The sequence below is a fragment of the Puma concolor genome, chromosome C1, assembly GCF_028749965.1.
Source record: "Puma concolor isolate L17-30 chromosome C1, mPumCon1.1.hap2, whole genome shotgun sequence".
Classification (NCBI taxonomy): domain Eukaryota; kingdom Metazoa; phylum Chordata; class Mammalia; order Carnivora; family Felidae; genus Puma; species Puma concolor.
In genome coordinates this window covers 1,207,365-1,226,811 of record NC_141674.1, presented here as the reverse complement: position 1 = coordinate 1,226,811, position 19,447 = coordinate 1,207,365, and the positions used below count along the sequence as shown (strand labels likewise).

General features: G+C 60.8%; 3 protein-coding genes across 13 annotated transcripts in view; 2 read left to right on the top strand and 1 right to left on the bottom strand.

The window, feature by feature from the left end:
- Window positions 1-1,131: 1,131 nt before the first annotated feature.
- Window positions 1,132-7,724, top strand: PEX10 (peroxisomal biogenesis factor 10). Its single transcript, XM_025912165.2, has 6 exons — window positions 1,132-1,305; window positions 2,001-2,081; window positions 2,583-2,989; window positions 4,260-4,435; window positions 4,577-4,712; window positions 5,981-7,724. The coding sequence occupies exons 1-6, from the start codon at window positions 1,194-1,196 to the stop codon at window positions 6,047-6,049; spliced, it is 981 nt and encodes a 326-aa protein (XP_025767950.1). The 5' UTR covers window positions 1,132-1,193; the 3' UTR covers window positions 6,050-7,724.
- RER1 (retention in endoplasmic reticulum sorting receptor 1) lies at window positions 7,683-18,767 on the bottom strand. Of its 2 annotated transcripts, XM_086715449.1 has the most exons (7): window positions 18,636-18,767; window positions 15,470-15,557; window positions 14,150-14,254; window positions 12,107-12,206; window positions 10,424-10,502; window positions 9,267-9,402; window positions 7,683-8,638 (listed from the first exon to the last, which is right to left on the bottom strand). In XM_086715449.1, the coding sequence occupies exons 2-7, from the start codon at window positions 15,548-15,550 to the stop codon at window positions 8,549-8,551; spliced, it is 591 nt and encodes a 196-aa protein (XP_086571575.1). In that variant the 5' UTR covers window positions 15,551-15,557; window positions 18,636-18,767; the 3' UTR covers window positions 7,683-8,548. The 2 variants fall into 2 exon arrangements, with proteins under 2 accessions (XP_086571575.1, XP_086571576.1); XM_086715450.1 differs by lacking the exon at window positions 14,150-14,254.
- MORN1 (MORN repeat containing 1) overlaps window positions 18,763-19,447 on the top strand; it is a 52,068-nt gene continuing 51,383 nt past the window's right edge. For 3 of the 10 annotated variants that reach the window (XM_086715436.1, XM_086715438.1, XM_025912276.2), the window contains exon 1: window positions 18,921-19,121. In XM_086715436.1, the coding sequence (XP_086571562.1) occupies window positions 19,049-19,121 (73 nt within the window). In that variant the 5' untranslated portion in view covers window positions 18,921-19,048. Of the gene's footprint in view, window positions 19,122-19,447 lie in introns of all 10 variants that reach the window. The other 7 variants (XM_086715435.1, XM_086715430.1, XM_086715431.1 and 4 more) reach the window with 5 other exon arrangements.

Genomic DNA, 19,447 nt, shown 5'->3' with positions numbered 1-19,447 from the left:
GGTGCCTGTCTCGTCACGCTCACCGTGGATCCAGGAGCAAGGCTCACCTCGAAGCCGCCACGTTAGCTTCCGGAGCCGAAAACGCCAGCACTCGCACCCGGTCCCCAAACCACGCCCCGCACCCACCTCCGTCCGTCCCTCCCGCCCCGCCCACTCCCTTCCCACACCCCAACGCCCATCCCTTCCGGGACCTCGGGGAGCTGGGGCCGGCGTTCACCCACCGCAGCCCCGCCCCCACCCTCCACGGCCCCGCCCCTGCACGCCTCCCCAGCCCCCTACCCGCCTCCCCAGCCCCCTACCCCTCACGGCCCCGCCCCTGGCTCCTTCCCGCCTCTACCTCATCCTCACCCTCCACGGCCCCGCCCCCACATCGCCCCCACCCCTGGCTCCTGCCCGCTTCTACAGCGCCCCCACCCTCCACAGCCCTGCCACCGCGTCGCCCCCACCCTCCACAGTCCTGCTCCCGCATCGCCCCCAACCCTCCACAGCCCTGCCCCTGGCCCCTGTCCGCCTCTACGTCGTCCTCACCCTCCACGGCCCCGCCCCCGCATCGCCCCCGCCCCTCACGGCCCCGCCCACCCCGCATTGCTCGCCAGCCCTCACGGCCCCAAGCCCGCCCTTCACGGCCCCGCCTCCGGCCCCTTCCCGCCTCTACAACGCCCCCGCCCCTCACAGCCCCACAGCCCCACAGCCCATTCCCCCTAGCCCCTCACGGCCCGCCTCAGCATCGCCCCCCGCCCCTCACGGCCCCGCCCCCGCATCGCCCCCAACCCTCACGGCCCCGCCCACCCCGCCTTGCTCACCACCCCTCACGGCCCCGAGCCCGCCCTTCACGGCCCCGCCTCCGGCCCCTTCCCGCCTCTGCAAAGCCCCCGCTCCTCACAGCCCCTCGCGGCCCCGCCTCCGCATCGCCCCCGTCCCCTACGGCCCCGCCCCCGCATCGCCCCCACAATGCTCGAGCCGGGGCCCGGCCCGCCGCCACATAGACCCCGACCGAGCGTCGTGCCCGGACCCGCAAGGCGCCGCTCGTGCGGCTCCGCCCCGCCTGGGCAGCAGTCAGCCCCGCCCCCCGCACCGCCCGCGTCCCTCCACCTGCGTTAGACGCAAAAGGCCTGCGCCACACGTTTGCGTCATCGGGCGCCGCCCGCGTGGGCGTGGCCACGGGGGTCACCAGCACCCGGCGGGCAGCGATCATGGTCCCTGCGGCCGCCGGCCCTCCGGAGGTGGTTCGCGCGGCGCAAAAGGACGACTACTATCGCGGCGGGCTGCGGAGCGCGGCGGGCGGCGCCCTGCACAGCTTGGCGGGTGAGGCCCGGGTTTGGGGCCAGGGGTGAGGCCCGGGCACTGGTGCGCGCTTCCGGGCAGCGGGAGTCCAGGGCTGGGGGCGAAGGTAGTGGGGACGCTCGGACGCCAGGCTCGGGTTGCGGACTCACGGCTAGGGGTTCTGGGCAGGGAGAGGGGCGAGCGGAAGAAACGGGGGGCACGTTTACTTTGGCACGTCTTGTGTGGAACCACGTTCTCGGTGCTTCACAAACACCACCGGTTTAGTTCTCAAAACGTCGTTCCCAGGCGGGACTCTGTCGATGTATTCCTTTTTGCAGAGGGAAACTGGGGTTCCACAGACCTCTGGTAGCTTATCTGAGGTCACAACCAGCAACGCGAGGGGCTGGGATTTGATGCCGGACGGCAGGCTCGGCTTGGGTTCTTAGTCACCATGCTACAGTGCCTGTCCTTCTGGCCCTTCTGGGCTCGAGAACAGTTACCCAGGTGGGTCCCAGAGGGCCGGGTGGCCGCAGGTGGGGAGGTTCTCAGGAGACTCAGCGGCCCAGACGAGGCAGGAGACTTGGGGCCGGGTACACAGCTGGGAGACCAGGACAAGAAGGGGTGTGACTTAGGACAGACTCAGCCCTGCGGAGGGGTGGCTGGGCCTTGGCGGCAGGAGGAGCGGGAAGCGTTGGTCCTGAACTTTGCCACCTCGCCCCCGCCGCCCCTCCTCTCAGGTGCGAAGAGGTGGCTGCGGTGCAGGAGAGAGATCGAGCTGCTGTCGGACGTGGCCTACTTCGGCCTCACCACGCTTGCAGGTAACAGCCCAGGGGGGACCTTGAGACCAAGGGGCCCACAACACACCAAGCCCAGGGACAGGGGTGGGGGAGCTGCCAGCAGAGTGAGAAGCGCCTGGAGGTGCTTCCTAGTGTCCCTGGCCCAGATGCAGTCTCAGGGAAGGAGGGGACCCTGACCCCTCCCCTGCAGGAGACGCCAGACCCCGAGCCCCAGCTGGAGCCTCTCAGAGTTCTGAGGTCACATCTGTGCCGTTCTCTCATCCTTTGTTTCTGGGGACTTTTGTCCTGGACTTTGCCCAAGGTCCCGTTGGGACTGTTTGTGACTGAGTTCCGTGGCCGGACAGGGGTCCCAGCGCTGAGCCCTGTCACAGAGCAAGGGCAGCAGGGCCCCAGTGCGGCACCTTCAGAGGAAAGGCGGGGACCTGATAGAGAGCAAGATCCGGTACAGAGAGAAAGAAAGGGACGGCAGGGCCCGGCCTCAGTCTTCTCACGTGCGTCACCCCCCTCCCCCAACCCCGGCAGGCTACCAGACCCTCGGGGAGGAGTATGTTGGCATCATCCAGGTGGACCCGTCCCAGAGCCGAGTGCCCTCGAGGTTGCGCCGTGGCGTGCTGGTCGCGCTGCACACCGTCCTGCCCTACCTGCTGGACCGGGCCTCGACGCACCTGGAGCACGAGCTGCAGGCGGACGCCGCCGGCGCCAGGCCCTCGCAGGGCAGCCCGGCAGCCGACAGGCGCGGCCGGCCGGGAGCGAGGCTCTGGGTGCAGCGGCACGTGGCCGCGCTGACCGAGCAGCAGAAGAGGGTGCTCCTGCGGGCCGTGTTGGTGCTCAGGCAGGGCCTCGCCTGCCTCCAGCGGCTCCACGTTGCCTGGTTCTATATCCACGGTGCCTTCTACCACCTGGCCAAGAGGCTCACGGGAGTCACTTACGTAAGTGGCAGGTGCCGTCCGTGCTCGCTCCGTTCTGGACCGATTGTGTCTCGGCTTCTGTTGGGGAACAGCCACAGGGCCCTCTACCGAAAAGCGAGGCTCTTATCACGTCACGTTTTGCCAGAAGATCCTGGAAGTACGGTCTCCAGGAACCCTGAGGGTAGGGCACATCTCTCCTCCGGAGGTAGCGTTTGGGAGCCGCTCCGCTGTTTACTCTGAGAGCCCGCCCGAGGCTCCAGGCTCCTGGGTCCGCGCCAGCCCCTTCCCAGCTGCCCCGTTGGAGGCGCACGTGTAGGGACACCTGTTGCCTCCGGGATCTTCCCTGATCCAAGCCTTCCGGTCAGCTCCACCTCGCATCCTGTTTCTTACCTGATGCGTTTGCTTCAAGATTCACCGGGAGAGTCTCGCCTCAGGGCCCCGACTGCCCACTTCCTCGCCTCGCTCGGCAGCACTCTCCCGGGTGCCTGCCTCTCTCCTCTCCAGTCTCAGCCCTCCGTGCCCACTCACAAGGGCTGACGGCTCGCCGCCCTTGGTGTTACCTAGGGTGTGTGCTGAGCTGCCGTGGCGAAGGGCCCGGAGACACGGGCTCAACCCGGACCGAGGCCTTTTGCTCTCCTGGGGCCTTGGGGGACTGCTGCCGAGTCTTCTCTGCCTGGATGCAGGGGGCCTGGCTTGGGGACTCCCAGCTGAGGGGAGGGGGACCAGAAGTGGAGGGCAGCCAACTTTCTCTTCAGGGCTGTGGCTACAAGTTGCCCCCATCACTAGCTGCAGCGTCACCCGGGGGCAGGTGTCTCGCTGAAAGTGGGAGCTTCTCCGTTATGTGACACACGAGCTGGTTAGCGGTACCTGCCCGGGTGCTGCTTCCCTGCCCCATGGGTGTTCTCAGGCTTCTCTGCCAATGCCTTGTCTCTCTGCAGTGTGGGTCCCCAGATGTATCCCTTCACCCTCCAAATTCTCACTTGCAGCTAGAGTGACTGCAGACTTGGGAGCCCTACAGCCACCTCCCCTGCTCAGCACTCGGTCCCGCTGGGAGCGAGGCGCTGAGCTGTCCAGCAGCGTCTCCCGCCCGGTACTCAGCCCCTGCAAGGCACCCCTGCCCTCCTGATTCAGCCGAGAGCCCCCCCGCCCCCGCCCCGCCACATTGTGCCAGGAGGGTGGGGTTTGGCCTCATCCGGTGGAGCACTCTACTGCCAGGGGGCGTCCTGGCCCCCATGCTGCTTGGCGCTCTGTGCCAACCGATCACGTGACTGTCCCTTCTGGCCCTTGACAGCTTCGCGTGCGCTCCCCACCTGCAGAGGACACAAGGGCTCGTGAAAGCTACAGGCTGCTGGGGTTCATCTCCCTGCTGCACCTGGCCTTGTCCGTGGGCCTGCAGCTCTACGGCTTTCGGCAGAGGCAGCGCGCACGGCGGGAGTGGAAGCTACACCGCGGCCTGTCTCATCGCAGGTGCGTGGGTCTCGGCTCGCGTGAGTCCCTGGGGCAGGGCCGTGGCCTGAGCATCCCCATGCTGGGCACTGCCGTGGCTCAGGGCAAGCACTGCAAGGACCCTGGAGATTAAATTACGGTCTTTCCCTGCCACACCCCCAGGAGCCACGTGGAAGAGAAAGCCATTTCCAGAAACCCCCTGTGTACTCTGTGCCTGGAGGAGCGCCGACACTCAACAGCCACGCCCTGCGGCCACCTGTTCTGCTGGGAGTGCATCACCCAGTGGTGTGACACCAAGGTGGGTGTGCCTTGGGTCCCTAGCTGTGATTCTGGAAGCAGGCTCCACGAGCAGGTGCCTGGGTCCGCCCAGGTGGCCGCCCAGGAATCCGGGAGGAAGCCTGTCCCAGAAACCTTCTCTCACGGGGGGTGGACGGGTGCGTCTTTTTAAAGCTCCCAGATGAGCCGGACACGGTGCGTGCCTAGAGTCAGGGCTGTGGTTGTGCAGCTGGAGGCGTTGCTGGGGCAGCAGCCGGGCCGCGAGGTCCTGTCCCTAGAGGCCTCGCCGATGGGGCCCCTTGGAAGCCCTGCTTGCCTGCACACAGGGGGCCCTCCCCGGCCGGGTACACGTCCGCCGCGACCACCCACGTGGGCACTCCCAGCACACACAGCTGCCTACGCCAGTCTCCGAGACCGCAGGATGGCGGGTCTACCTGGCCAGGTGACCAGAGCAGGGAATGCTACAGCCTCTTCCCTCCATGCGGACTCCAGGGAGGGCTCGGGTTCGTGGGCCCCCACGGCCTCGGGGGGCGGGGGGGAGGCACAGGTGAGGCAGATAAACAAGGGGTATGACGTGCAGTTTAAACGCCTCGTCCTCTTTCCTACCTGAGGACACCTGCCTCCACACACTGGCCAAGGGGCACTGTTCATAGAGCCTGTGCGTGGGGCTCACGGTGGCCGTGGCCTCAGAGCCTGGGTGGAGCAGACTCAGAACCAGCACCTGTGAAGTGTCCGCACTGTGTGGGTCCCACTGGATTGTGCCATAGCCTCCACTTTGGGGCCCCTGCTTCCATTCGAGGGATTCCCCAGGGACACAGGTGCTGCCTCTGTAAGGGGCCGCCCCGGGCAGCAACACCTAGTGGGAGGTCAGCTGACCTTCCCAGGGAGGAGGGAACCCGACCTGTCCTTGGGGGTGGGGCCACGAGAACTGAGCTGGACAGGACATGCTCGTTCATTCCCGGAACCGCAGATTCTGCTGCCCTTTCGACACAGCCCTCTGTGGCAGCCAGGCCCAGTCACCGTGTGGACAGGCTGACCGTCTCCTTGGCCTGGTCAGTGTCCCCAGCTCCGCTACCCCAGGGTTAAGGCCTTCCCTTCAGGTTTGTGACTACTGAGAAAAGTAGGGGTTTTTAATCGTCTTAATTTGAAGTTAACAGAGGCGTGCACAGCCCACGGGTCACTGCAGGAGGCTGCTGTGGGAGGGCCTGTGGCGGTCTCGTAGGGACCCTGGGGGCCTGTGGCGGGGCTGCGCCGGCCACGCCCGTGTGACCCTTCTCCTTCCCCCTGTAGACGGAGTGCCCTCTCTGCAGGGAGAAGTTCCCTCCCCAGAAGCTCGTCTACGTGCGGCACTATCGCTAACCTGACCAAGGGCAGAGGAGCCCACGAGTCTTTCTTCACGTCGGGAGAATCCTGATCCGTTCCCAAGGTCAACTTGCACAGAAATCACAAAATTCTCGAGTTTCACTTCACGTCACATAAGCAACGCTGCCAGCAGCTCCGGCAGCAGAGGCCGGACCTGCTGGCAAAACGGCCGGTCCGGGGCCTTCGGGCGGGAAGGAGGCCGGGGCTCCCCGTTCTGTGGACCCCCGAGCCCCCGGCAAGCAGGAGCCCCCCTGGGGGACCGGCCGCACCACATGCCCGCCGCGGCACAGCCGGGTCGCTTCTGGTCTCCCTCCCTTCCCCAGACCGTTCACGTGCCGACAGCGGCTCTGTAGGAGGCACGTGGTCAGGGTTTGGCCCGAAGGGGCAAGTGTGGCCAAGAGCAGAGAACGCGGCTCAACAGTCACCGAGCCGCCAGCCCCGAAGACCCAAATCCTCGCCCTGGTCACCAGAGGCAGGCTGCCGGTGGCTCAGGCACACCGTTCACGGGAGTAGAGAGACTCCGAGGGGCTGTACCTCCACCTGAGAAGGTCAGCACGTGCCTTTTAACACACCTGCGTTTGTTTCCCATCTTAGAAAACGAAGTCTGCACCTCGGCTGAGGTCTGCCCGGGGTTCCGGGTGCACAGCCAGCCTGCCCGAGAGGGTCTCTGCTTTTTTAACACCTAACCCACAGCCGCTCTCAGAGCTCAGTCTCCCCGAGACTTGGGCAGGCCGGCTGCACACACCAGGTCACCGCTGTCTAGCCTTTTGGTTACTTTTAGGTCTTTAAAAGTATTTAGTTTCTGCCAGAGACGGGACTTTGCCACAAGCTTCTTTAGGAGACCAGCTCCACAGAAGTGTAGGAAAGTTCAGGCTGTTAAGGGTGAACTGAAAATCAGATTCGTAAAGGGTAAGAACCTGTGGTCAGGATGTCACATTCCCTGTTGCGTCATGGGCTTGTGAGAGAGGCCTATGCAGAGAGTTCCGGAATCTGATGGACTGGACACAGTTGTTCGGGAATACACGGCTCCTCGGCTGACAGAGCTCACCGCCTAAGACAGGCCCCATGACCCTGCCAGACAGAAGCCGACCTCCGGATGGAGAGAAGCCTGAGAGAGGCTCCACGGTTTGAGGCCCATTACCTATGCTCTGACCGAGCGCAAACAATTTCCCGTCACATCTGCGGCCTGAGCATTTGCTAGGAAAACAGGATGAAGAATAAAGTGTCTGGAGTTTGAGCATCTCCAGAGCTACAGTGTCGCCTCAGAAGTATGGATTGATAACATCATTTAAATACCAAGATTAAAATACCGAATGACCTACACAAAAGGTCTGAATCGGGCCCTTCAAAGCAAGAGGAGCTCAATTTCAGATCTGCACGAATTGGCAAAAGAAAAGCCAGACAATAAACATTCAGTGCCTAAACCCCTAAGATGGATGGGACACTGGTCAGTCAGAGCTGCGCGCCTGCCCCCCCCCCCGAAGGGCAGGAGGAAGCCCCCGTGTCTGCACCTCAACACCCACCCCCACCCCCGGGGCCACCCCACTCACCCCTGCAAAGGCCGTGCACCTCCCGGCCGGGTTTGCTCAACACTGGTGAGCTGCAGTGTTCCAGATAAAGACTCCACAAGAAAGGGGACACTCTCTTTAATAAAGTTGGAATTAAAAAGTCACTTAGTAAAATGTTTACGAGTATTTGTTTTTATCACATCAAAAAAGTTGACATGCGGGTCAGAGTTCTGTTTTCCTGTAGAAAGTGAGAAGCCATGTGTTAAAACCCACAAACTGGTCTGCTCTTACCAGTTGTTTCTATAAAGGGGCCGCTGCATGAGATCAACTTTAAATTAATCAAAAACAACTCTTCAGGTATCAAAGAAATGTGTCAAAATAATTCCAAACAATTAAAATATAATATATATATTTATAATTCCAGGCCCTCAAAAGCAATCATGGTAGTTAAGAACAGAGTTTTGAGTCATTATGATAGAGACCAACTTGAAACATCTCTCGTGAGATGAAATTGGGAAACTGGCATTAGAACCCCAGAGTTACTTGAAAATCACCTTTCGAATGTTCTTCCAAAGCGCAGGAGTCAGGTTAGCATCATCATCCAGCTGGGCGACGTGGCCGTGGCGTCCAGGGGTGCGGGGGGCAGCTGGGGCGAGACCTGGCTCCTTCCGTGCAGGTCCGTTCCAGGACCACACGACAACTGAGACCACCCGCCCCACCCCTCACCCCACCCGACAGTCCTCCCAGCCTGCAGTTTACTGGAATTCCATCCATTTGAACACTTGAACGTCACTGAAAAATAAATCAATGCAATTTGGTTTAAATGTCAGTTTCTTCAAGAACCTGATGTTTCAGTTACAAATAATTGAAGCTCCTTTTTAAAAAGAAAATTCGACTCCCTCGAAATCAACTACTTTATGTGAAGGAAGAAGGCATTGTTACAATGGCGCAGAACCGTCCTCAGACTCCGATGGGTCCAGCTGAGCGCCTAGCTGGCAAACGTCTTGCCCGCGTCTTCCTTCCCCTTGTACGTCCTCTTGCCGTGTGTGAACGGGATGTACCGGTACTTTATCATGTGCTGGGGACAAACAGATGCATTTTACAATGGCTTCGTTCGTGATGAGTGTTTTCTCCCAATCTGAATCCTGCTCTTCTCTACGCACGGGGCAACGAAACCAGGATTCCAATAAGCTTCTGGTCCCCTCCCCACCAGCGACCCAGCAAAACCCTCCAGGGCCCGCGGAGTCGGCTGAGCTCCTTGGAAATCCCAAGAGTGGGGGGAAAGGTTTTAAAACCCCTTACATGCGGGAAGGGCTAGGGCTGGGCCGGGGCCCCGGGATGGGAGGTGCCTGGACCCCGCTGATACCCAGGGGGGTGGCGGACAAGCCGCCCTGGGATCTGTTTGAGGGTAACGTCAGCATGACACACGGCTACTGTGGTGGGCCCTGGGCTCTGAGCCCCCAGGACGATGGGCCGGTGAGGACGGCACAGCAGAACTGAGGGCCTTTCCCACCTGGCCCCCAAAGAGCCGTCTGCTTAACGGCTGGACTGTGGGACAGATTTGAGTTGGCCGCCTTGATGAGAAGGGGCTGTGCCCTGTCCCTGTTGCAAACCTGCACGAAGCTTCGTGACGCTCCGAGTACAGAGAAGATCCAAGCGGGCTCTCCGCTCAGCACTTCCCAGCGCCGCAGCACCCGCGTGCTCACCTTAATCTGCCTCTTCATGGTGATACAGAAAAGCATGATGAAGTACATCACCAGGATGGGCCAGAACACCGGGACATTGAAAGCCTCAAAGAAGGTACAGGCCATGGCCACGAGGATGCCCTTGGTCGCCGCGTGCCTTAAAGCAGGGGAGGAGGTCAGTGCCACCTGGGGCCACGGCAGCATCCCCACTTGGGGCAGCAGTGGCCTGGCATGCACCGCGCTTCCTCAGTCCCTTGAGAGTCCCGTTTTCTTCCGGAATCACAAAGGGTGTGAAACACTACCGCTCGTGCCAAAAGCTCGAGGACAACTCGGGGGCCTCGTGTCTGCCGCGTGGAATGAGCCCCACCCGGGGCCGCGCATCGCTGAGGGGATCCCGGCGGCTCCCTCCAGCTCAGGGCCCGGCCCACCGACTCAGGGCCCTACTGAAACCCCTCCCTGGCTCTCCCTAAGCGGCAGGACAAAGGCAGACTTCCCTGGGGGGGCTGCAGGGCCATCCCACCCACGATCCGCTCCCTCCCCAGGCAGTGCCCACGCCCCGCGCCCCCATCCAGCGGGTGGACGCCTGCAGAGGGCCCGCCCCGTCCCCCACACACATCAGGGACGCAAAGTAAAAGTGTGGCAGCTTGTTCCCTTTGGGTTTTTGCTCCTAATGCTGTGGGAGTCACCTGTCCACGTGTCACACTCCTCCTTGTGCAACAGCACACAGACATCACTGCCTCCGGGAGGTCCCATCCCAGCCCGGTCTCGAGCACAGCACTCCTGGGGACAGCAGACGTCCCCAAGGCCGCACCTGCCCTGGAGGGGCCCAGCCCTGCTGCCGTGTGTGGGGCGGCACCCCTCCCTCCTGAGCTCCACGTCTGCAACGTACCCGGGACCCTCTATCCCGAAGCAGCTTCTCTTGCGCTCGTTTCAAGGAGTACTGGTGTTACCTGGCAACCGGGAGAAGCCCCCGGCACCGGGCTGTCCCACAGAGGCTTCTGTGACCTGCCCCGTGCCCCGCCAAGCACAGCACTCACTAGGAGTCAATGCCCAAAGCACACAATGAAACTCTCATCTCTTTAAGAAGCCACTGCTGGCCCACTGGAACCAGAACCTCTGTTCTCGGTCTCGTCACACTGAGGACAAGCCTTTCTCAACTACCCTAAGGAATCACTCACCAAAACTTAAACTCCGGAAGCCTTCGAATAAAGGGCCGGAACTCCTCATTCTGTTTGGTTGGTAACGAGGGGCCGTCATCTGAAAGGCAGAATGTCAGCGAAATAGAGCATGGGTCTCCTCCGTCTGTCTCCACCTGCGTTTATGAGTTTGTCCCCACAGCTTCTGAATGAGCAGGCCCACCGTGTGAGGCACAGATTTATGTTGCTTAACCAAACACAACACAGAATCTTCACCGATTGAGAAATCAACTCACCGTGGGGCCCCTGGCTGGTTCAGTCAGCAGAGCGTCCGACTCTCTTTCGGCTCAGGTCATGATCCCAGGATGATCCCAGAATCATGGGATCGAGCCCCACGTTGGGCTCTGTGCTGAGCGTGTAGCCTGCTTGAGATTCTCTCTTTCTGCCCCTCCCCCACTCAGGCACGCGTGCACACGTACTCTCTCTCCCCCACAAAAAAAAAAAAAGCAGGAGAGGGGTGGGAGGGAGGGAGGGACGGGGGGGAGGGAGAGATAGAGATACAGAGAATCTTAAGTAGGGTCCGTAACAGCACAGAGCCTGACGAAGGGCTTGATCCCACGACCCTAGGATCATGACCTGAGCTGATATCGAGAGTTGAACGCTCAACCGACCGAGCCACCAGGGTGCCCCTAGAATTTCTTTTTAGGACAAACTCCTGCACATCTTAAATAGTCACATAAATGCCGTGGCGCACGCCAGTGGTCAGGCACACACCAGCCGAGCTCACACAGGAGACGCATGAAGCTGGGTCCGCTCAAGAGTCCCGCTCAGGATGGCTGCCCTCCACGCGGAGCCCAAGCAGTCAGGCCGCCCCACCCTCCCTGCCCAGCTACACACGAGGAAACTGGGGCCTACAGAGATCTCTCAATCACCTAATTCCCCCAAATGACAGCAAACGAAGTGCTGTTTCCTTTACCGTTTTCATTAAACAGCCCATAGGAAAAAACCACAGGCTTCTGGTCATGGAGTGAACATTCTGGAGAAAATGTCTAGCACTCAGGAAGCACCACAAGGAGGGTCACGTGAGCGGGCAGCTGCATCTGAGTTTTTACAACAGTGGTGACGGACGTGCTGGCAGAGTGACCGACCCCCCAGTCTGCCTGTGTGCCCCCCCGCCCGGCCGGCCAGTCAGGTGTGGGCTTGGCTCCCCAACCTGGCCCAGGGATGGCCAGGAGCAGCGTGAGACGAGAACTTTTCAACCCATCATCCTGGATAATCAGAGAGCGCTGCCCTCGACGGGCCATCAGCGGTCAAGACCCCGGTGGCCTCTGCCGGTCACAGCAAGCTGCCCGTGAAGACTTCTGGTTTCCCAGGAAGGGGGCCGACTCATCGAGTGTAGACAGGGCTCACACGGGCTGGCTGTCAGGCAAGAGTGCCAGCCCTGCCCCACACGCTCCACCACAGGGCCTCGGACGAGTCCCACAACCCTGCGTGCCTCCCTTCCCTGGTCTATAGATCAGAGGGACACGAGGACCTGCCCCACGCATTTACAGAGGTTTAAGGACTCATTCTACACACAAATTTGTCATCACCAAGGTTCTACGTACACTTTAAACACCAAGAGGACGGTCTCAGAAGTTCAGATTTCAAATGAGGCGACTGTGAAGTACACAAAATCACAACCCTCCAAAACAAACAGAGCCAAGCGGACAATCTCTACTCTACCTGAGTCTTCCATCAAGGAAGGATCCACTTTCGGAGAAAGAAAAGCTATGAAAAGGTTGAGGTGGTAGATCCCCAAGGCGTAGGTCACGATGTACCAGCCCTGCAAGAGAAGGAGGCACGGTCAATGGCATGCCCCAACACCGCCCCCGGACCCCATCCCGGCCTACCATGCCGTGAACTCCTGACCTCGGGTGAACCGAACTTCGGAGTATTCACAACTGACGTACAAGAGGAGGGGCAGCTTTTGTGGCAACAGGCGACAAAGAGGCCCAGTGGACGCCCACCATGGCAGTTGACCTCAAATGACTTTGTGAGCGTGACCGTGGACAAGCCACGGCCCAAACGGAGAACTTCTCCAAGGGTCGAGCTGGATGCACGTGACACCCGAAGCCAGCAGCTCCCCATCAGGAGCACAGACGAAAAGGAGGATTTTCGCGAAGCCGCACGCCTGAGCTGTGCCACAGCCCCCAGCAGGTACGGACCGGGCACCGAATGGCGCCGGCGTGCACGCCCCGACGGCCACCTGAACCAGAGTCCAGGATCTGAGCCGTCGCTCAGGACGTGCCGGCCATCGGCTCTCCTGGTAGGTCCCTCACGCCACCATCACCACACACTGGTCACGAGTGTTAATAACCTTCGCCCGGAAAAATCCAGAACCGGAAAATCCGGAAGTCGAGAATGAGGTTCAGGGAATGTTGTGGAGCCAAACCCTCCTCGGGACGTGCAAACAAACGGAAGCACACAAACCTGTGCCAGGTTTACCCAACGGCACCAAGACCCACGGTGCTACCGACTCTAAAAGCCTAAACGACTTGCACACAAGCAAAAACTCCTCCGCCTTCCTATTTTTCAAGCCCGGAAACCACTGACTAGACGTGGAAAGCCGACGGTCTCCTGCCGGCGTGCCTTCCTGAGAGCCACGCCACAGCAGGTGCGAACTCGGGTTTAGAAGACAGTACGGTGAGCCTGCGTGAGGTGAGCCCCCGTCCCGCCAGCACCCCGAAATCAAGGTCTCCGGGTCGTTCTGTCCGTTACAGAATGAACCAAGTTCCCATTCAAACGACAAACCTAGAAACAACCGCAGTAAATCTGACATCAGCCTCAGAGCAGCTGTGCAGTCCTGCTACGGGGAACCACAGAACGGCTCCCATGGCGCCCACGGCCCCACGCGGAGCCAGCGTCAGGCTCGCATACAGGAAACATGCACGGGCAACAGTACCCGGGAACAAAGAGGCTACACTCAGTTCAAGTGACAATTTCCCACAGCAGTGGACACGTCGTAGAGCCCAGGACACAAGCGTGTTGACCGGTGGGCCCATGTCCTCCTACGTCCTGGAAACATCCGGAACGGAGGCATTTGCTTTAAAGGAGGAAACGCCTTTCCAGCTACAGAGGAGAAAAGACTGTGGACGAGGCCTTCAACCTTCCTTCCTCCAGATGTAACGGGACATCAGATACCCCGCACCCGGGGCCTACAGAGAATTCGCACCCAGGAACAGGTGGGCACTGGAGAACACATACACGGCAAAGGGGACGTCTGGGGACATCACCCGAGCTGAAGAAAGGTCCTTCAAACCCACTTCCAGTCACCAGGTCTCAGACTCAACAACCCACTCTCTCTCCTCGGCCTCCTGAAAGGGAACTTGAGAGAAACAGCTAAGCCCTCAGGATGCTCAGGGCATGAGGTGGCTGATCCAGAAGGTTCTTCTGTCACCCCGGGGTCTCTTGTGCCAGGAGTCCCAAGGCGGGGTCAGAGGGTCCACGGTGCAGACCAGGACCGCTGGAGTTTCACAGGCCCCAGGAGGATGTCAAGATTGTCCTGGGAACTCTAGCCACAGGGTATGACAAACTTAGGGTGAACTGCGGACGATCCAATTTTAAAACACAGTCACTGCAATTTTTCTTACGTTTAGTCCTTACCTGAAAAATGACTTATTGGAGACCCCGTCCTTCGCCATGAAACCTCCTCCTCCGGAGACAGAAGGAGAGCCGACACCCCACCCCGAGACCACGTCTGGGCAGCGTGCAGCCAGCCACACCCACCTGCAGCAGGTAGACTCGAATCATGTACACGAAGCTCAGGCCCAGCGTCACCACCCATCGCACGGCCGTGTAAGGCGTGGACTTGTCTAGCCAGGACTGGTAGATCTAGAAAGATAAGAGTTCACAGGCGCCGCACAGACCCCGCGATGCCTGCTGCAAGGCAGCAATGCTTCCTGTGAGCGTTGGCTGCCGGCTCTTAAGTTACCAGCACAAAGCAGTGACTACGATTCACCCCAACCTGCCATCACTCCCGAAACAGGCCCACCCCTTAAGCGAGAACACGACAGAACGCTCTCTCTTAGCAGACGGTCCTACGGCATCAGCCTGAGCAGTCGTTTTGAGACACCTGACCTCACCCCAAGGGCACTGGGAGCGTGTATGCCTTACACGGGTCCCAGAGCCCCCACCTCCCCCTGCCCCGAGCTGGCCTCAGCCCTGCCCAGCAGCCCCGGGCGGACCTTGCCTCAGCCCAGTCAGCCACAGCCTGACCCCTGGCGGGGTGGAGCTCACAGACAGTGGGCACCAAGCGGTGAAGTTTCCGGAAGGATTCCTTGGTTCCACCCATACATGCATGTGTGCAAGCACGTGTAATTAGCAGACGTATGTGCACTGTCTAATTTTCACTCTCAAATTAATTTTAACCTGTAAGCTTTTAATTTTCTATGAAAAATGTCAATCGTTCATAAAAGTAAAAGGAAGGACCCGTCACCCGGCTTCAGTAATTATGAAGTTTCCCAAGTGCTTTTTAATTTTAAAAACACATATGCTTTTCATTCTGAGTCAAAACATCAGTACGTGCAATTGTTCACCGAATCAGACCTCTGAACCCAGTGTGTGTGTGTGTGTGTGTGTGTGTGTGTGTGTCTCTCTCTCTCTCTCTCTCTCTCCAGGCACCGCTGACCGCAGCAGGCCTCAGCCCACGGCTACAGCCTGAAAATCAAGTACAGAGCTGGGTGAGGGGGTCTGAGAGCCCCCCCGGCCAAGTGGACGGGGAGGTGGGCGGCCAGGAGACAGGACGGTAAGGGCACAGCCACACCACCCAGGAGCTAAGAAGTGTTTTCGTATTTGTAAAAGCTGTCGGGGAAAAGCAAAGAAAACAGGTGAGAGAGCATATGTGGCCCCCAGGCCTAAACCTCTGCGTGGCCCTTCACGGAAGCACAGAAGACACGAGCACGCTGGCAGCACGGGGAAGGCGCGAAGGGAGGCTGGGGACAGGTCCGCCGCCCTCTTCCTGGGCGCGCCAGCGGCCAGCACGCTCCCGGTCGGCAGGAATCCCATCCGGCCCATTCAACTGCCCGCTCCAACTACAGAGAAACCAACCTGCCCGAGTCTTGTGAAGAATCTGTACACCACAGAAGGTTTCCCATGGACAGAATCTCCCACGCTGTCACCTTCAGACATCCTGTACCTGAGAAACACACAAAAGACTTCATATTAAAAGAGCACTCGAGGGGCACCTGGGTGGCTCAGTCGGTTGGGTGTCCGACTTCGGCTCAGGTCATGATCTCACCGTCCGTGAGTTCGAGCCCCGCGTCAGGCTCTGTGCTGACAGCTCCCAGCCTGGAGCCTGTTTCAGATCCTGTGTCTCCCTCTCTCTCTGACCCTCCCCCATTCATGCTCTGTCTCTCTCTGTCTCAAAAATAAAACGTTAAAAAAAAAAAAAAAAAGAGCACTCGAGGATTTCATCACTTTATCCCACTTCCATCGATACTACCAAGCACATTTCCTGTCTTGACTGTGTCTTTCTTCTGGGTGTCTTTACCACGAGCTGTCCACGGGACAGACGCAACCAAGAGGCCCTGGAGGAGAGCCAGCCCGGCACGTGACATGCAGAGCAGCACCGGGGACTTCTGTTCCCGCTCATGTCACCTGGACCGCACTCCTCCCGCTGGCCCCCGGGAGCAGCCCTCGCCAACCGTCAAGTCCTGTGGACACAGCTTCCCTGGGGCCGCTGCACCCACGCCTCCCTCCTCTGCTCTATTCCCAGGGTTCCCCTCGGCATCCCCTCTTCTCCAGGCGTGCCCCGCTCTCCACCCAGGCTGCTCCCCAGGGCACCGGCAGCCGGCTGTGCACGGCCTGGGCCTCCACTCCGTGAACAGGGAAATGCCACACAATTCCCAGGGAGGGAGCCCACGGCCTGCACCCCAGCTCCTCATCTGTAAGCACAAGGGATCCTACCCCCTCCTGCCTATTTCCACGTGCCGTGCCGTCACGGGTTCCGTGAGGAATTAGCCGATGAGAACCCAGATAGCCACCCGAAGCAGCTTTATCGCTCCTATCTCACTGAGGAGGATCGAGTCTCAAATAGTTTAAGCCACTGACCCAAGGTCAGGAGCAGCTCTGCCCGACCTCGGCTTCTCCATCTGAGCACGCCGCTGCCCGAACCAGAGGTCCCAGGTGCTGATGAAGACACCAGGCCAGGGCTCGGCGCTGCCCCCCGAACCTGTGCGCGGCACCCTCCCAAACGAGTCTGCGTTAAAGCTAACTGTGATTCCATAACACTAGGTCCTGGAGCGGACGTAAGGACGGGTAGAGGGCCAAAAGTGTCACGGAAGAAATGCCCTGTGCCCTCACGGGAGACACAGAAAGTGCAGTCGCACAACTGAACCCAGCAGAAAGGTAGCCCCAGGCCCGCCTCTTCAGGGGGTGCGTTTGTACATTCTGAGAGAGAATCCCCCACGGCTGGCCTCCCGGCGTAGGCCAAAGCCAGGCCAGCAGAAAGCTACATCAGTAACATTCCTGTCCTATGGATCCTCGTGAGTGCTCCCTTCTTCCACGTTTCTACGACCAAAGTGTCCACCATCAAAACGTCCACCTGAACTGTGGCAGAAGAGCCGCGTTAGAGAGGACGCGCTCCTGCCTGCAAGAGGGATGTGCAGAACCCCTTCCAACACACGTTAGCGAACTTCTGACCGTCTGGCCAGCAACACAGACAGCATCACGGGACTCCCTGTGTCTCGATGAAAGTCACCGCCACAGTAACATTAAGGAAGTGAACTCTTAGCAGTTCTGTCACCTTCTGGCGGTAGGACCTGAGCAACACCTCATTCCGATGTGTGAAAGGGGGCGATAGCACCTTGGCCCCTGACTCCAAGGCTTCTCGCCGGGAGTAACCAGTCAGCTGCGTGGGCCCCCAGGGCCTGGCAGAGGGAGCCTTCCTCAGACGTGCCAGCCCTGTCTCTGGGATAGGGCCACCCTAACCCAGCTCCTCTGTCTGTGAGCCTCTTCCCCTGCTCAGGCTGAAGGCCACCTCTTCAGAGAGGCCCTCCGGTCAACAATCTCTAGTCACTCATATCACCTGGTTTTTATTCTCCGTGACAACCATTTTCTGATTTTCCTCACTTCTCGTTTTCTTATTAGAACGCAAGCTTCTTCAGGGGGAACCTTGTCTGGACCACTGCTGGGCCCTGTCACCTAAAAGGGCCAGTTCTGTAGCACTTAGTAAATTACCTGTTGGATTGAACTGTTTCGTGCTCAGTCAGAAGGAAAACAAAGCAAAAAGCACTTTAACAAAACCCTTCCAAAGAGGGTCCTGCCTGAAACTGCACACAACTGTCTCTGTACCCAGTTCTAGGGCCCTTCCCTGCCCCAGAGCCGCACTCCTCAAACAGCAAGCATGGCCCTTACAGGATTGCATCCTGCCAGGCACGGGGGGCGGGGGGGTGGGGGGGACGACGACACACTTCGCCCTCCTCCCTTATTCCTCCTAGGTCTGAGACGTGAGAGTTTCACCTGCAACCTCTGGGGCCGTTCCCTCCGCTGAAATGCCCTTCCAGACGTCACCTACTCATTCTCAGCAAAACCGCATTCCCCGGCCAGCGCTCCTCCCGCCCCTGGGCGTGCCCATCTTGGACGTCCGCACCTGGCCCTGACCACAGTGCACCTGGCCGGGGTCACCTCCCGCGCTCAGCAGGATCTGGGTCTCAACCGCCGAGGGCTCTGTTCACCCACGGGGGATTCGATCCCGCAGGCCCACGAACTGACAGCCCAACCCCGCTGAGAGGAGCGAGCCTCGGGAAAACTTCCAGGGCTCACAGGCCGCTCTCCTCTCGGGACTCGAGGGAGCGCCCCGAAGAACGTTCACCGGCGAGGGCGGCTGTGGGCTGCGCGATCCCCGGCGCGGGAGCACCGCCGGGTGCAAAGTCGGCTTGGAGAACTTCGACTTTTGCGGCCGTAATTTGCAATATTTCCAGATATCACCTTGGGCAACCTAACTCTTCTTTCCGACGCTTTCCTACCCACCCCCTACAGACAAGCCCCAGTGTCGAGCGAGGACCCGAGGAGGAAGGGCGGACGTCCCCGCTCGAGCCGGGGGTGGGCAGCCCACCCCGCCCAGGCCGCGCCCGCGGGCGGGGGCGGGAGGCGGTCACTGCGCGCCCCCGGAGCCGGGCCCCAGCCCCCGCCCGGCCTAGCACGCCGCCGCGCCCGCACGGCGCCCGCCCCGTGCCTGGCCCAGCCCGCCCGGACTCCCGCCGCCCGTCGGCACCTCGCCGCTCCCTGCGGTCGAGCGCGGTCTCCGAGGGCCGCGGGAAGGAGGACGCGGGCAGGCGGCCGCGCCGGCGCTTCGCACGGTCCGGGAAGGGACAGCCGAGCACTTCCGCTCTGTCCTGTGCGGCACCGCCTCCGGAGCCTCCAAGATGGCCGCCGGGGCGGAGCCGAGAGCCTCCAACCATTTCCGCTTCCGGCGCGGGCGCCAAGGCCGTTGGCGGGCGGTCCCCTCGGCGGAAGGGACGTCAGCGGCGGAAACGCGCTGTGCTGCGCATGCGTATTTGCGTCCTGGGGGAGGGGGGGCTCCGGGCCTGCACAACTCCAGTCCAGAGATTGCTATCGCCCAGAGGCTGGCCCACGAGCCAATGGAAGAGAGCTTTGCTGGTTGCTAAGGAAACCCCAAGCGGCAAGATGGCAGCTGCCGGCCACGGCAGCCCGAGCTCCAGCCTGCCTCGCCGGGACCCACCGAGGCCGCCGCGGGACGGTAATGGCTGTAGGCCGGGACCGGGCCTCCGTGCGCGGCGGGAGGGAGACGCCAAGGTCCCAGCCGACAACCCCGGGGAAGCCCCGGTGTCCCGAGCCTGGGAGGGGGGCACCCCCGCGAGTGGGAGGGGTCGCGGGCCCGCAGCGGAGCCGGGAGGGTCCGGGCCTGGCCCTGGACGCGCGGTTCCGAGGCTGGCGGGAGCTGCTCGTAGATGAGAAGAGCCATCTTCAGGTAGTTCAGGTGGAGCCTGGGCCTCTTTACGGCAGGTGCAGGAGTCCAGGTTGCGCGGTGGAAACGGGGCTGGTGGGGAACTGGAGGGTTGCAGC